A 17,870-nucleotide genomic window follows, 5' to 3' on the forward strand; every position below is an offset into this window, starting at 1 on the left:
CATGTGCCAACATATCGATCTCCCAGTCAGCTTACCGCGGACCCGGAAGATGGATGCTGTGAAGTCCGCTGCCAGGATGTGCGACGAGGGGTAAGTATAAAGTATGGGGCATTTCCCTGGGAGGGGGAGGGGCAGTTAGCCTGGGGGGAGGAGGGGGGTCTACGTGGGGTGGGGGGTACGGGGTTTTTTCCTACAGGGTTTCCTTCTCCTTTAAGGCTAGTGCCACATGTTGTGGGTTCTTGGCCTGCAGATAAACGCAGGAGAGAATCCGCCCCTATGATCCTAACAGTTGTACCTGAAGCCATTGCTAACACCCAGGGCCAGGCACATGGAGCATATTTTGGTGCCAAAATGCGTACTCCAAAATCTACTCGTTGGGCCTGCACCCTGGCCAAGGCAATGGTTCTGGGTGAAATAGTGTAGCACTAGCCTAAGGCATTGGGACATTGCCTGGTATGATGTAAGCCATAGCAGTGCTGGGCCAACGCAGGCAAGCGCCCTAGGCAGCCTGGCCCAGCAAAGCGCCCAATACGAGTGCGCATGTGCACTTTCGTTTTTCGCGCATGCGCACTAGTATTTTTCGTGCATGCGCACTAACGCGCACGTCGGCCACAGCAGGGACCGGACAAGGGGATAGCAGAGGCAGAGAAGGTGCGTGCCTGGCGCCCCTCAAGCATTGCGCCCTAGGCACGTGCCTACTCTGCCTACCCCTAGTTCCAGCCCCGAGCCATAGACTAGCCCTGTATAACAATAAATAACTGATGTACACAGTTATCTTTTTTGCGTGGCTGATTGGCTTGTGGAACAGTATCAGCAATCCAATAGCAGTGCACCATTCTTACTGAAAGGCAGGAGGCCTGTACAAGCCTGAGCATGCACGATAAATCAAACCTTGCCTGTGTCAGTTTATAATTTAAGAACAATTCACTTGTATGATTGATATTATTATAAAGATGTGTGATACAGGGCTAATTAGCCCTGTCAAATTACACAACAGAACACATTCCAAAGCTTTTGTGTTGTTTCGCTTTATTTGTTCTTTTCCAGTGTAATTATAACATACAAAGTGACTACGTAATGCTTAGCTTAAGATTACAACATTACTGAAATGTGGTTTTATCATCTATACAGTCACAGTGGTGATAGGGTGAATTTGTAAAATATGCAGAATTTGATTATTGCATTGCTTATAAGACGACAGGATAGGGGGCGTTTATAAAGTGCTTGGCAGGGTACAAAGCACAAAAAATGGTGAAAACTGTCATGTTATTACCCTGACTGCCTTTTCTGAATTGCCTTTTTGTGTCCAGTGAATACTGTGCTGCTTCTGCTCAGCAGCCCTGTATTCATGAGGTGTGGATAGAACGACTCATATTGAAATGGTTCTCCCACACCCATGTGTGTCATTGCTGTTGATGCTGTGCTCTACTCCTATTGATGAACTACCAATTTTGTGCTAGGTGCAAATTGCAGCCACTTTCTAGTACTTTTTAAATGAGCACTAAGGGGAGAATTTTCTGCCCTTAGTGCTTTAACACTTGCATCCAGGGTCATAACAACAACCCTTTATATATATTGCTTGATTCAATTGTGGCTTTAGGGATGTCTCGGTTAAGTTCCACCCTGAGGCGGCCTGGTGGATGCACTAGTTCCCTCTACACTAGAGAAGACAAAATTCTGTTTTAGAAATGGGAATTTCATCTTTTGAAGTTACCAGGAGCAGCCTTTTGCCACCCCTTCTCAATCCGACTTATGGCAGTAGCACCTTAGTGGAGTAGGAATATCTATAGTGCACTGTACTGTTCTGTTGAGAATAGTATGCTTTAGCTTTTGAAACCAATGTGCTAATTCCCACTCATCCTGAGAGGAAGGAGATTTTATGAGGAAATATGTGAAAATGAAATCAGATTTAAACAAGGGTTATGGATTATTTGATTTTAAATAGGTCCCATAATATCTCAATAGAGTTTCCATTCTCAAAACAATCTAAACAACATTTGGTTCGAAACTAGCAGATCTTAACTTCATGGTAACAGATTTGAGGGAATACCACCATCCATGCCATGTATACCAGACAATGCCATCATCCGTTTTAGATGTGTATGGTCCCTTGTAGTAGAAACCATTTGGGTTGGCAGCGTGGCACCTAGAAGAAAAACAAATGACATATATCACAGTATGATACTGACCAGTAATAACCAGGCTTAGCCAATGAGTCTTGTCACTGTTAAGCAATAAATAAAGGTGCTTTGTAATAAGTGTAAGTTACATTGTGGAATAACAGGCTTAGTACTTGGTGGGGCTCATTTAAACACTGAGCAGATTTACCCTAGGGCAGTAACCTATCACATTTTTTACTTTAATTATTGGTCCTGCAGTTATCTGAACAATGCTAATGACTGACTGGCTTACTGCCAGGTATAAATGTGTCCAGTGTTAGTGTGTGAATGTTTTATATGGATTACAATTTGTATTATTGTATATCTCCAAAAGACACTAGGCTAATGGCTAATGAAAACAGCCCTACAATGAGACAGTTACTTTTTCCTGCATCAGTTATAATTAAATTCTATTGTAGATAACATACTTTCGATCAAGTACAAAAAATGTCATTGAATTGTTCACCATACCTGTTAAACCACCAGCCTCCTTTGTCCTCCTCAGCGCAGTTTCCCTCATAATTATCATTGTCTCTGTCTCGAGTACTGAACTTCATCCCACTGAGGTTTGCCCACCACTTGACTTCTGGGTTAAAGCCTGCAGTAATGGAATCTCCAGCTGTACCGGTGTACTCGCCACAGCTCATTTGATATGAGGTCTGAAATAATAAAAGCACATATTGACACTATCGTGAACCATCACTTCATAATAAACAAACAGCAGAAGCGCATGGGATACATAAAAGATGAAATGATCCAACAAGAAAAATAGAGTAAAGGAGTATGCCACCACAGGATTCGTTTTTTGGTCAGCCATGAACTTCTATTGCAAAAATCAACTTTTTTGGTCGGCCATGAACTTCCATTGCAAAAATCAACTTAATAAGACTGAATTGTTGAATTGATGTTTCTTATGACCTCTGTAACCCAACAGCATACTGTCACGAATCGGCACCCAAAATCCAGAACCAATGCTAAGCTCCCTGTTCTCGGCTCTTGCTTCCGCCTTTAACAGCCGCCTTTCACCTCAGGAGGAGCCTTCGGCTAATCAGATGTCGCCAGGTCTTATTAAGAGAGGAGCCAAGTGAGGGTTCTGGACAAGCAGATTGTAAAGCAAAGTCTTTAGGCGGAAAGTCACAGTTCAAGGATTAGACGAAAACGTAGTCAGGCACAGGTTACAGAGAGTAGAATAGTCAGATTACCAGGCAGGGGTCAGGATCACAGAAGTCAGAATAATCAATCAGGTAGGAGTCAAAACAGGATAATCAGGAAAACCACCCAGGAACTCACAAAGATGAACCAATAACAGGCAATGAGAAAATACACAAAGACCCTTTAAATTGGGTTGAATTTCGCGCCATTGAGCACTGACATCATCACGCCAGCATCAATGCACCTATAAAGAAGTCCTCACACATACAACTTCTTGACTCGCTTAAACCAGCTTTCAGGGTACCCACAATCACTCTAATTTGAAGGACCCAAAAACCTTTTCTCCTGCCTTTTTTTCTCATAAACACAGTTCATGTTTTAATTGTCTCAAGCCTTATGCATCCTTCTTTAACTTGCTCCCTCCTTTATATCTACAGTGATCTAATTGGAATTAAAGGGGATCAGGGATCATACCTTTCACCTGGATTCACCAAGTAAATCTATTTCAGCGATGAGCCGGTGCTCCAGATGCTTCATAAATGTATATCATTAACAAAGAGCAAACCCTGGAGTGAGTTAAGTGTATATATGACCTTCATACTAACAGTTAGTATATAGGATACAGCCATGGCCAATATGCATTTGTTGACAGACTTGGCCATATACAGTTGATTACAAATTATCTGAATGAAAATCCTCTTTGTGTGAGCCCCTTAGCAGCATAAGAGGATTTAAGGATGTAAAACACAGCTCTGTAAAAATTTTGGACAAAATGCAGCATCAGTAAAGGCATCCTGCTACAGGATCCCTAGAAAAAAACAACACTTCAAGGCTTGTGTTAATTCCAAGAGTCCCTTGAGTTCTGTGCTCCCTGTACTTTGCAGATTTTGTACAATTCGATGCAGCTGCAGCTGAACTGGCACATTGGTACTATTAAAACGTTTGTTAATAGCATTTAAGGGAGCACATTTTAATGTCCATCTTTGAGCTACGTTTGTAAAAGAGCCTTATGGCATAAAATTGAATTAGTAAGGTATGTATGGTTTTGCCAGGAATTACCCGTTATGCCCCCCTCTCCTTCTATGTTAACCAATGAGATTGGAGCAATTGGGATTTGAGCACAACAATATTATTATCTGCTGGTGGTCAGATTTATTAGTAGTAGATACCATTACCAGTCGACCAGAAGTAATGTAAAAAAAAAAAAAAAAACAGACGTTTTTAAGAGATTGGCAGCATAGGAGCCTTTTTTTGTATTGGAAAAGCAGTTGTATAACAGTGGATAGGAGGTCCTCTAACAATGGAGGGCATGTGTGTAGCAGCATACTGAGTGAAAAATGCTGATGATTTTGCCCTCCCATTGATTACAATGCAATTCAGTGAATATTGACTCAAATAAAAACATAACAAATTTGCTTGACAGAGTCAACAAGACTTGAAAAGTAAAGAAAAAATGTTTTATTTGTAGCCATGAAGAGGAAAAAGGTGCCATGAAAAAATACCCATAGACTCTAATTTATATTGCATTTGCTATAAAAGTTGCCACGAGAAAAAAAAAGTTTTCACACGTTTTCCCATAGTTTCTCAAATTTTTCAGCAAAAAAGGGCAGATTCGCTCATCACAACTTGGAATATCTGATTCAAAACCAGACATTACTTTTTTACCATGTTGGATAATCAGTAAGTGATTCAGAAATGATTACCTCTTCATTACCAACACTGAAACTTTTGTACTGTGCAAATCGTCTTTGTCCTTCAAAATCCACAAGTTCAGCTCTAAGGATATAATCTCCTAAAACATTAAAAATAAAAGAGAGGCATTAGGTACTTATTTAACCACATGACCTACCCCTTAATAGGGAGAAGTAAAGAGGAGCCATTGCACTATTACCCATAGGAGATGAATATAAAAAAAATAGTCTAAATAATAGGTCAGGGGGATGGATCCCTTTCAGTGGAAGCCTCTCAGGGGTGAACACTAGCCCGGGTTCCTTTACAACTGTGGTTCCTACTAGTGAACCACAAACCCACTCAACCCAAGCTCACCCCTGGTTTCCCCTCTCCATTTACAGACCCACGCTGACCCACCCTGCCAATGACATCACAAAAGGGGCGGGCATGCGCCTATAAAACCTGAAGTCGGAAGCCGGAAGTCTAAGGTCGGTGGCGTGGAGAACAGGCAGAAGAACTCAACCCAAAATCACCCGCGACCTGTAAAAGGAGCAGTGAAGTCGGCCTGCACCTGCCCGGCCCAAGGGTATTGGGCCGATCTGCACATCACTAATTCCTACACTAGGTGGGTTTTGTCTGGAGAATACTATTTCCACATTCTTTCACCTACTTGTGTCTTATAACTACTGGGAGTATGCTAAGACAGAGATGCCTACTACTACCTTGTTCATGGGGTACCTGCTCCCTGATTTACCTTAGGGCTCTGGTACTGGGACCTTCTGTTTCAGGCTTCCCAGTACATCCACCCCTGAAACTAGATGGAGACCAAATAGAACCATGTGCTCCTTACTTGTATATATACTTGGGACAAGAACAAGTCACACTACCTCTAAGCCAATTGGGAAACCTACCTTCCACAGTAACAGGAAGGGGACTTCCTTTGTCCATTTATCAAGGGTTGAATTTCAAATTCATGTGAGGTTTTTTAAACACCCTTAAATTCGAATGAATTCGAAATTCAACTTGGAGTGATTTATTTAAAAAATCGAAGTCGGACGAATTTAAATGACCCAAAAAGTAAAATCTAATTCGAGCAAACTCGATTCGAGTTTTTTCTCAGAAAAAAACTTGAATGTCAGGAATGCTATAAACAACTCCAAATTGACCCCTGGACCTCTCCCATTGACTTCAACAGTAATTCCTCAGGTTTTAGGTGGGCCAGAGTATGATAAATCTCGAAAATCAAATTAATTTTTTTTTTAAAAAAATCAATTGAATTTTCAATTCAACCCTTAATGAATTTACCCCCTAATGTTGCTGATCAATGCAAGATACTGAAAATCTAAAACTGGTAAGAGCAATACATGGATTTTCTGATTTCTGATGTCCTAAATGAAAATATCTTGGGAATTCATTATACCTTGTAATGTCAGGTAATGCAGGTTTTCATTGCCAAGCCAGTATTCGCCTTTTGCAGAAGTAAAATCACCAAATCCTTGCTTGTAATCAGTCCAGTTCCTATCCGAGAAAACAAAATATATAAATCAGGGCTGTGGAGTCGGTACATAAATCCTTCAACTTTGACTCCTCAGTTTATGGTACCTCAGTTTATGGTACCTCCAACCCCTACTCCGCCTCCTCTGTTTTTAAAGGAACAGTAACACCAAAAAACTGAAAGTGTATCAGTAATTCAAATAAAATGTACTGTTGCCCTCCACTGGTAAAGCTGGTGTGTTTGCTATAGAAATACAACTATAGTTTATATAAATGAGCTGATGTATAGTCATGGGGCAGCCGTTCAAACTGCTGGAAAAATGGGGAAAAGGCACAGTAAGACACCTACAGAGTAATTTCACATTCACGGTACCCACAACGCACTTCGCCTCTCCTTACATTTACATGGTTGGCAAAATATATCAGATAATAGGGTTCGTAAACAAGGTGCAAATACTCAGAGCAGAACTAAAGTAAAGTTTTTGTGTTTTTATTCTCTGCTATTACTTGCATTATTCACCAATAAACTTTGCAGTGCATGACACAAGGTGCAAAGTACAGCTCTCTCTGGTGCAAGGGAGCCCATGTTTTACACCTGCATTGAGCAGATGGCAAATCCAGCTGGCATGTTATTATAGGCATAATAATGTATATTGGACAATAAGGTTAATTAGTGATCATGCCTTGTACTGCAAAAGTAAACAAGTCCTAATATTTGATATTTGTTGACTCACACATTTTATTGTTTTCACACTACTGCATTTTCAGGTTTTGATCACAAGTTATTATTATTCCTCAGTGCTGTACAATACTTTGAACATATAGATTACATGCAAAAATATGGATAACTGATATAAGAGGCAACAAAAGCCCTGCTCAATAAAGTTTCCAATCTCAAAACAGGCCCTGAGATGCTTACCTATTATGAACCAAAAGCATGTAATTCAAATGAAAACCACTAAATGCCATTCTCAGGTGCTTATTAAATATATATGCACCTATAAACAATGGTTAAGTGGATGTTGCATAATGAAACCCAAAGAAAGAAAGAAATGTATTTAAATACATTTAAAAATTTATAAAAATTGTATAAAAATGTATAAAAAATGTATTTACAGCCCGAATGCCAAAAACTCAAAAACTTACTACATATCTGAATTTAGTGAAAAAAAACCTAACATTTTTCAGAATTTATTATTCCCCAAGGATGGAAAAATTCTGAATCCAAAAATCCGCCATCTCAGACCTGCCGAGGCTGTATATAATCAATGGGAGAAGTCCTGAAGATATCCTGATCTGCAGTGGGGTTTAGTGCAATAATCTGAAGATTTTGTGGTTTTTGGCCAAAATCAAAAAAAAATCTGTACACTGGAATTTTTCGGGAAAATGTATTGATAAATAAGGGGAAATAACCTGTGTGCAGTTGGAGTAGATTTCAGTAAAGAATGAGATATTTTCAGATTTTGATAGAAAACCCCATTATATTTGAAGATCCTTGAATAGGAATGCTTTGGTGACCAACCAGTGAAAGGTGAATGTGATTTTGGGTAAATTCCACTAATACCTATTAAAGTCCTGGCTTCCATCAGAGCGCCTCTGAAAAACAGTCCAGCCTCCTCCCTCAGACATGTCACAATAAGCATAGAATGGGTCTGTGCTCTGCAAAGGCTTTATCTTGTAGAATGCACTCTGCTTATGCCCATCATTATAGATCTCTGCACAATCTGCAATAACACAAAAACATTTATTGCTAAATATGCAATTACTGCATATTAACCCAAAAGTCTTGGTTAAATGTGTAGATTCTATTGATATTTCTACAGCTAACAGGGGATACGTGCATTTGTGCAGAGCTGCAGAACAGATTGGTACAGGTGTAAGATCTATTATCCAGAATGCTAGGGAACTGGGGTTTTCCAGATAAGGGATCTTTCTGTCAGTGGCGTAACTACCAGGGGAGCAGGGGATGCAACTGGGTCAGGGCCCCCCCCCAGCAGATTGTGCGCACGGACGAGGGGGGGGGCTGCACGCCCCGCACCAGGACCCGCCCTCACCTAGTTCCGTTACTGCTTTCTGTAATTTAAATCACTGTTCCTGATGCCTACTAAAAAACATTTAAACATGAAATAAACCCAATAGGATTGTTTTGCCAGCAATTTAGATTAATGCAGCTTAGTTACCATCAAATCTGTTTTATTATTACAGAAAAAATATTTTTTTAAGGATCTGAATTATTTGCTTAAAATGGACTCTATGGAAGACGTCTTCCCTTGATTTGGAGCATTAAAGATAACAAGTTTCCGGTTTAAAGGGATACTGTCATGGGAAAAAACATTTTTTTCAAAATGAATCGGTTAATAGTGCTGCTCCAGCAGAATTCTGTGCTGAAATCCATTTCTCAAAAGAGCAAACAGATTTTTTTATATTCAATTTTGAAATCTGACATGGGGCTAGACATATTGTCAATTTCCCAGCTGCTCCAAGTCATGTGACTTGTGGTCTGATAAACTTCAATCACTCTTTACTGCTGCACTGCAAATTGAAGTGATATCACCCCCTCCCTTTTCCCCCCCAGCAGCCAAACAAAAAAGCAATGGGAAGGTAACCAGATAACAGCTCCCTAATACAAGATAACAGCTCCCTGGTAGATCTAAGAACAACAATCAATAGTAAAAACCCATGTCTCACTGAGACACATTCAGTTACATTGAGAAGGAAAAACAGCAGCCTGCCAGAAAGCATTTCTCTCCTAAAGTGCAGGCACAAGTCACATGACCTGGGGCAGCTGGGAAATTGACAAAATGTCTAGCCCCATGTCAGATTTCAAAATTGAATATAAACAAATCTGTTTGTTCTTTTGAGAAATGGATTTCAGTGCAGAATTCTGCTGGAGCAGCACTATTAACTGATGCGTTTTGAAAAAAACATGTTTTCCGGTGACAGTATCCCTTTAAGGGATCCCATACTTGTACCAATCAGTGGATACTAACAAGCAGATTTACAGGAAAGCATTAAGGACTGGGGAAAATAACATTGGTAGATTCTTTTGAAAAAATCAGATGTTTTGAGAAAATGTGAATAAATATGTAGGGATGTGAAAATTCCTAGACACCCTTACACTTTACAGACAGGCACATCCCTAGTAATATGGACACCTCAGTGGGTCCTTATGGGGACCTTGTGCTTATGTAACCCCTGCAGTTCACACAGTGTACACCAGATGGCACTGTGCCAGAGTATAAAAGGTTTAGGAACCATGTGCTCTGGGTCCATTTTTTTAGCCCAACCAAGCAGGCTGGAAGGGAATGAGTAGTGCTGACCCTAGGCGCCTTGGCCCTAGTAATTAGACAGCTATACTCGTTTTATAGATCGCTCTAGGAGTGATAGAGAGGTTATTTAGTTGAGCAGCTCAAGGCTCTGCCGCGGAGATTAGAGGGATTAAGATCCCAGGGTATTACTGAACCAGAGTAAGGAACCAAATGTTGAGATAGGGATGTCAGGAGTTCCCCTAGTCTGCCACTGGAAGATATCCTGAAAACCGGGGCAATACCCATCGCATGCTGTCAACTTACTCTCTGCTGTATATTCCCTAGCCTGTGGGGATTCAGCCTATACGTGCTGTGAGTATATGCTTCCTTTATGCTGCTGTGTATGTTCTATACTCCATTGTGGATCAATGTGCTAAATGATCTCTGTGCTATTGTTCAATAAATACTGTTCTTTGTTCAACTGTTAAAGAACTACTGGCGCCCATCATTGTGCTATCGCACTAGGTTACAGTTACACTACACCCTTGCCTTCACACCGTTGCGAGGGCTTACCCCTGAGAAGGAGAGCCCATCGGTGGTCTCAGCCCACCAAGGAAAGTTGCTTAAACTGCCCTAGCACAAGTCAGTTTACTATAGCGCTACAAATACAAAAAAGAAAGCGAATTAAGCTAAAACAATAATAATAATAATGTTGTTAGCATTTATGTTTGAACAATATGAAAGTGCATAACCTGCATAAACCCTTCTTTCAGGCAGATTAACAACTCTGTTTTCATCTCCTCTGTCCATTAACTGAAGTTCCTTATCTTGCAGCAGATTCTGAATTTTTATTTGTTGCACTTTCACCTGATGCTCCAAAAGTCTCACTTGGGCTTGTAGCCGTAGCTGTTCTTGGAGACAGCTTTCCAGTGCCTAGAAGACAGAGCTTGTGTAATGTTGCCCAGCAGATATAACATACTTAAGGAAACTTTTATTTTCACTGACCTGAAATCTGTAATTTGAAGAATGTGTTGATATCATTTCACAAAAATAAACAGGCTTTGGTTCCCTCAATCCAACGGAAATATCTAACCAGGTGCAATCAGGTAAACTCACTCAGATACACTTACACGTTGTAATAAAAAGTGATGGCAATTTGTAATAATTATTTATCTGAAGTCACCAAACAGCTTATCACGTGTAACATGAGCATTTGCCTACAGGCAGCATCATTGTAGTTATTCTTATACATATGACTGGTAGCTACCATATGCTTCCCTTAAAGCATTCTCCATAGACTATACCTCCACCATCTATTTTGGCACCACTGTTTTTGTAGTCTATAGAATATATCTTTGCCAATACCAGAAGTATGTCCTCACTGCTAGAGGCAGAAGCAACTGCTGAGAAATATTTGGCAGACATAATAAACAATGCCTGCATATTTAACACTGTTTAACAGAAATATATATCCTATGTATAAATAAGTTAAATAACATTTTCTGTTTAAATTTCTTGGGCTGGCCTTGATTGAAACCAGAATGAACAAGCTGTACTTGTAAAGTACATTCCTTTAGCAAACCATGTAATACCGGGAACTGGAAGATAAATACGAAGCAGCTGTGCACAGACTTGGCATCTAGTTATTGAGATGAAATGCTAATTTCATCACATCCATTTCTGTTCAGTAGAACAGCAAATTACAATACAGCGTTTATGCAAAGCATTCAAGTTTGTTCAGTGATTATTGCGATTCACTAATTGAACTAACACAAAACTGCAAAAAGGAGGATACAATGTACCATGACATCTAACTGTAAGGAAATTCTTCTGAGTGATTGTTTTGAAACAAGAGTTTCAGAGAGGAGCACAGCCATGCTGCTTCCTTTTGGCTGATGCCCTTCATCATGGGCTGATCATTGGTTAGAAGAACTTCGGTGGAAATGGATTGCACTTTGGTTGCTAAGAAAGACTAGAGGATGGTTCCCTATACAGAGAGATGGTCACCCAGTTAAAAGCGACTGACCCACAAGCAGATTAAAAGGTGTAGGCACAGGCAGGACTGGGTCAATCATTACTAGCAGATCAATGCTTGGAATATTCTTTTATCTGCCAGTTCTCTGCCAAACAAGGATTCAAATAATACAGTTTGTCTGGAAATTAATGAATTTTATTTTGCCCTGTGTGGCAGGACTGTACTAAGAGTCAAAATAGGCCCTGGCATTTCAAGTATACAGAGACCCAAACAGCTCCCCACCAGCCCAATAATTAGTGACTATCTATGGCACCTTACAGCAGACCTTCTGGCAGTGGTGTTTCAGCCCCCAAAAATGTCTAGAGGGTTGACTTGTTTTAACAGTATTTATTCAAAATATATATGAATTAAGGACTCATGGGGCCCCCCTGCAGCCGCAGGATCTGCTTCCTCTATAATTACGCCCCTGCCTTCTGGCATTTGCCAGAACCCATAGATTGCCACTCTGGGTCTGCTGTGTGGTCAAAGTAAGAAGGTTTTTTTGTGTAGTCTGTGCTCAACCTTTGGCCAGTAGCTGGAATTTTAAAGAAAAAGTAAAGAGATGTAACAGTATATGTAGAGATGTATGCTGCATTCATTCATAAACATAACAGATTATACTTTCCCCTTCATAGTTGTATTTACTATTCACACGTTTTGCTAGTTACATTTTACATGAGAATTGACAGCTGACAAAGCTTGGGGGTAAAACATATGACTTATTAGAAGCAGAAATTATTCTGGGGAAGGAGTTAAGGGACAACTTTTATAAAAGGAACATTATTAGTATAATTGTTTTTATATTTTTCTTCCTCCAACTAGGACAGAGCTGTGCCCAGAAAAAAATACATTAAGGGGCACATTTACTAAGGGTCAAAGTGAATACTAAGTGATTTTTCAAATTCAAAAAGTTCGAATTTCGAAGTAATTTTTGGATATTTCGTCCATCGAATAATTTTGACTTTGTTTCGAAGTGAAAAACTTTGACTTCGAAAATCGAAGTACTGTCTCTTTAAAAAAGTTCGACTTCGACACTTTGCCATCTTAAACCTACCGAATTGCTGTTTAGCCTAATGGGGACCTTCTATAACCTATTCTGATTGTTTGGGCAAGTTTTGAGAAATCAAGGATTTTTGGTAAAATCATACGATCGTACGATTAAATTGTTTGAATAGAACGATTTGAACTTTTTAATCGTACAATCATATGGTTTTTAAAAATCCTTCAACTTCGATTGTCAAACGACCCAATTCGATGGCCGAATTTCGACGTTTTTTGCACTTCGAAATTCGACCCTTGATAAATCTGCCCCTGACAGTATTATGCCAGAAATGTTGCACTAAAAGAAAATATATCACATTTATAGCTAGGGTTTAAATTCACTTTCACAATAAATTTAGCATAATTAAAATATTAGGAGTTTAGGTGATGATAATGTTACAATAAGGCCCATAGGTAGGCCCCTAACTATAACCTCTGCATGGAACATAATATTTGACGTATCACAGATATAATCTGACTGTTCAGAATAATTCATTAAAAAAAAAAATTCGATTTGATATACATACAAAGTAGAACTGTATTTTATAAATTTGGCATATATATATATATATATATATATATATATACACACGTAATATGTAGTAGTTGTTAACTTACCAAGCTAAGTGGGCCAAAGACAGCTGAAATGATAGCCACATACTGTAGGAAGCATGACTGTTTCATCTTGAGAAACCTGGCGGTATAAAGTAACATTATAAGTACTGAAGACGGAAATAATAGTGTATCTGCAAAGGTAACATTTAACTTATTCAGCAACTTTATTGTGAAAGTGATCTGAGAGCAGAGAGGCCCACCAGGCCAAATCACAATCCAATGCAAAGGTAACATTTGTTTGGAAATAAATGTAGTAACAGTATGTAATATATAAGATACAGGAAGGCAGAGTTATCAAAATTTACATTTTCTAAAGTTCGTTTTATTTTCAAGAAAACTATAAAATGCTAAAAGCTCAAAAATGTGTGCTTTTTAAGAAAAAAATTGACTAGATTGCTTAAAATATGAAAAAAACAACTACGGTATAATGTAGTGAAATCACATTATACTCTTAATTTTTAATAAGTCTGAAAAAATTCAAGTTAATCTCAAAAACCTGAATTGAAAAATAGCTTGACTTCTACTATGAACTCGCCAGTCGATTTTCGTCATTTGAGTTTTTGAGGCTTTTTGCACTTAAAGGAGAAGGAAAGTCGTTCACCACTTGGAGGTGCAAAATGGTAAGCATCCCCAAGTGAGTGTATTTACTTACCTGAAACCCTGGGCCGGTGCTCCTATCAGCAGAAAACTGCACTGGCCCGGGGGTTATACCAGCGAGCACCACAGAGTGATCCTCTTCTGGCTACTTCTGCCTTCAAATGTCCCGGGCAGACGCATGCACAGTAGAATGAACAAGCCGAATTTTTAGTTAAAGTTCGGCTTTTCACTCTAATGCGCATGCACAGCTGCGAGAAGACATAAGAAGACGGAAGAGGATTGCTCCGTGGTGTTTGCTGGAATAACCCCCGGGCTGGTGTCTGCTGATAGGAGCACCAGCCCGGGGTTTCAGGTAAGTAAATACATTCACTTGGGGGTGCCTAACATTTGGCTCTCAATAGTGGTTAAAACTTTCCTTCTCCTTTCATAAATGTCACCAGTTTGAGTTTCAGAAACTCTTATTCATGATTTGTGCTGTAAAAAGCTTGAATCTGTGTAATAACTCAAATTTAAATTTTGTTAAATCTGCACCGGTGTCATTTCTGACCACAACAGTAGGAAAAGTAAAAATACTGCTGTATATTGCATAGCAGGTCTCCAAGTCTCTTCCCACAAAAAACGTCCTAGGATTGCCTGGCAACCTGCAGCCAAATGTCACCCCTAGTGTAATGGGCAACAACATTTAGCCACCCTACTGCTGACAGTTTATAGCCTGGAAGTGCAATGAGTACATGAAATTGGTTGTCTGCTGCTGCTCTAAAACCACTGGAAACAATGTAAAACACTTTGGCACTTGTTTGACAGCTGGAATTAATAACGAGTGGAAAATCTCTCTGTGGGTTAACATTTTTCTTTTGATTTCACAATGGATATCTCGTCGCTTTTTTTTATTTCCAAACACTACCCATAGGTTTATTTCTACTTTTTGTTTGTACCCAGATTTAACAAGCTCCAGACGCATACAATATGACCTGTGGCTACTAATGTAGGCTGTCTATGTGTAAGGTGATAGCGTGCAGAGTTATTTATCAAAGGTTGAAATTTAGAGCAGTGTGAGGTTCTTTTATACCCTGAATGAACTCACAACTGGATTTTTTCCGATCTAAGAAAAAACTCAAATGGAAAAAACACGAATCAGTGAACAACCCAAAAACTTGGATTAGTCATGTTTTCGAGTTTTTAATCGAGTTTTTGAGCGAAAGCCACCGGAAAAACGCAAACATCATGAAGACTATTAACATCTTCAAATGGTTCAAGGCATCTCTGCCCTTGACTTCTACATGACCTTCGACAGAATTTAGCTGGAGTATTTTCGGATTTGAACTATTTCCAGCTCAAGGGTTTTTTTTTTACAAAAACCCAAAAAAGTTTTTTTAACCCTGAAAAATTAGATTTTTTTTTTATTTACCAGAAAATTTGAGTTTTAACTGAAAAATACCCTCAAAAACTCGAAAAAACATGACGTTTAATAAATCTTCCCTTTCATGTATCATACTTGTGAATTGCACACAATAAGACATGATCCCAGACAAAGCAATGCAATTTTTGTTAATGCAGCCACATCATGTTAGTGTATTGGCCCCTCTGCAGAAAGAAACAAAAAAGCTTGGAGGGATGTCATACATAATGAGAACCCTACACAGAACTCCTATGAAAACGAATAAAAAGGACAGTGAAAATGGGATGCACTGTGGATACTGATTTTTTCTTCTTAGCTGTAAATTTGATATCACTCCAGTAGATTTCTTAACAATAATGTTCCTAATTTTTAGCCCCTAGAGTTCTATCCAGAAATGAAAGTACCCCTATATCAGTGAGATATCTACAGACATGGCTCAAAGAAGATAATCCTTATATCTTTTTCCCCTAAAATGTTTTTACACTACCCAATGGCACAGAAAAATTTCAAAGTTTTTATGATCACAAATAAGTGCCTCCTCTTATCCAGTAATTTATACTTGCTTTATCCACAATTGCATTTCTAATTAGATTGCTGTTACTATGACCAATGAACATGTCATGAATCTCAAGCTGTTATATTCTGTGCCCAGCACAATTGTAGTTTGTTGAAGAGAGTGTTGACTTTCGTTACCTAAATAAAGCACAACATGCTGCATACAGAGAAGTACAAGCATATCTACTCCAAGTAAGCAAACAATGGATCAGCATTAGCAGGGAAGCAAGCCTCAGCATGTAATCTTAATCTAAGCCTTTTATAATTGTATTGGTGCATCACTGAGAAAATATGGGAGATTTTTTAAGCATGTACTTAATGCAAACAGAAAAAAAGTAATTGCCTTACCCTTTGGCCAGAACGTTCTGCTGTTTATTTCTTAATAATGAATGCTGCCTTTCCCAGAATGATGCAGTCTTGTGGGCAGTCGTGTAACTTGAATCTAATGTGAGTCACAGGTCAGGTATGTTTTGGATTATCTACATTCACAGGGAGAAACTCAGAACATGATCAGAGAAAAATGTTAAGAAAGTTGGAAAGTTGTTTTAGCTGCGTTTGGATGCAAATGTGGGCAAAGCTCACCTGCCACGTCTACTAACAGATGAACATACCTATCCAGCCCTCCTCCTTTCTTAGCTTTATCTACTCTATGTTTTATTCACTGTTAAATCTTAATAAAATCATTATTTAAAAAAAAAACAGCCCTCCAGTTTAACATCCTGTGAGACTCTAGGGAAGCAGTTGATGGGTAGTACAGTCATGCTGAACTATATGAACAATGTATATAGCTGATGGAAGTGTACTATGCATATATATGCATAGTACACTTAGATCCTTTTCCATGTTTTTTAGTTGCCTGGTAACTGCCACTTTTTTCTGTGTTTATTCATCAGAGTAACATAAGCTTTATGTTCCCATACTTGACTAAAAGATATGGGCGTAGGGCCTACCCCTAGTAATTTAAGTTTAACAAATGCAGATGTATACTAGGGTAGGGAGTTTTGTACTTTTGCAGTTGTTTCCTATGCTGCCATCAGTTTTTCTTCTTTTCCTGTAAATTTTATTATTATTATGGGGGCCCAGAGGGGGGCCATGAAACAGCAGCCCGGTGGGCCTTGGGCCCCCCAGTCCGACCCTGCAAGTGATTATTAAGTGATTCTTATAAGATTAATAATAATAATTCAGTGAGCACTTTTGAAGGGCAGACTTGTGTCCCTTAGCGCTCTATAATGATGTTTTTTAACCATGGCACAAAGGGGCATATTTACTGTACTAAAAGACAGAAAGCAGTGCCGGGCCAGCCTGGGCAGACACCCTAGGCAGTCTGGGCAGTTGGATCACCCCAAAGTGGCGCGCACGTATTCGCGAAAAGCCGTGCACAAGCATGCACGGAAAACCATGTACGCACATGCGCAAAAGACCCTGTGTGCGCCTGTGCCTGGCGCCCCCTCAGATTTGAGCCCTAGGCACGTGCCTACCCCTAGTTCCGGCTCTTACAAAAAGTAAACATTTGGGAGGTTATTTACTAAACTCTGAATGCCAAAAACCCAAAGAAATAATTTGTGTTTTTTTTAGTATAAAATAAGATTTTTTAGTAAAAAAAAATTGTTCGGGATTTATTATACTCAGAGGATGGAAAAAAATCCGGCATCTCAGACCTGCCGAGGTTGCATATAAGTCAATGGGAGAAGTCCCAAAGATATTTTGGTCTGTGCCAGGTTTCATACAATATTCAGAAGATTTAGTGGTTTTCGGGCAAAAAAATGTTAAAATTTTTAAAAAAAAACGTCAGATTTTGGGTGGAAAATTCGAAAAATTTGTTTTTTTTCCAGCAAGCAAAATTTTGGGGAAAATTTATTAATTAAATAAGGAGAAAAATCCCATACGGATTTGGTCAGAGTTGTTTTTAGAAAATATTGGGAAAA

At 39.2% G+C, this 17,870-nt stretch overlaps 1 protein-coding gene across 2 annotated transcripts; it reads right to left on the bottom strand.

Moving 5' to 3' along the window:
• Positions 1 to 1,012: 1,012 nt before the first annotated feature.
• fgl1a.L (fibrinogen like 1A L homeolog) lies at positions 1,013 to 16,481 on the bottom strand. Of its 2 annotated transcripts, XM_018245739.2 has the most exons (8): positions 16,294 to 16,481; positions 13,398 to 13,473; positions 10,477 to 10,657; positions 8,041 to 8,200; positions 6,403 to 6,500; positions 5,015 to 5,103; positions 2,631 to 2,818; positions 1,013 to 2,146 (listed from the first exon to the last, which is right to left on the bottom strand). In XM_018245739.2, exons 2-8 carry the CDS (start codon positions 13,461 to 13,463, stop codon positions 1,987 to 1,989), a joined length of 942 nt encoding a protein of 313 aa, XP_018101228.1. In that variant the 5' UTR covers positions 13,464 to 13,473; positions 16,294 to 16,481; the 3' UTR covers positions 1,013 to 1,986.
• Between the last annotated feature and the right edge of the window lie 1,389 nt (positions 16,482 to 17,870).

The sequence above is a fragment of the Xenopus laevis genome, chromosome 1L (assembly GCF_017654675.1).
Source record: "Xenopus laevis strain J_2021 chromosome 1L, Xenopus_laevis_v10.1, whole genome shotgun sequence".
NCBI lineage: Eukaryota > Metazoa > Chordata > Amphibia > Anura > Pipidae > Xenopus > Xenopus laevis.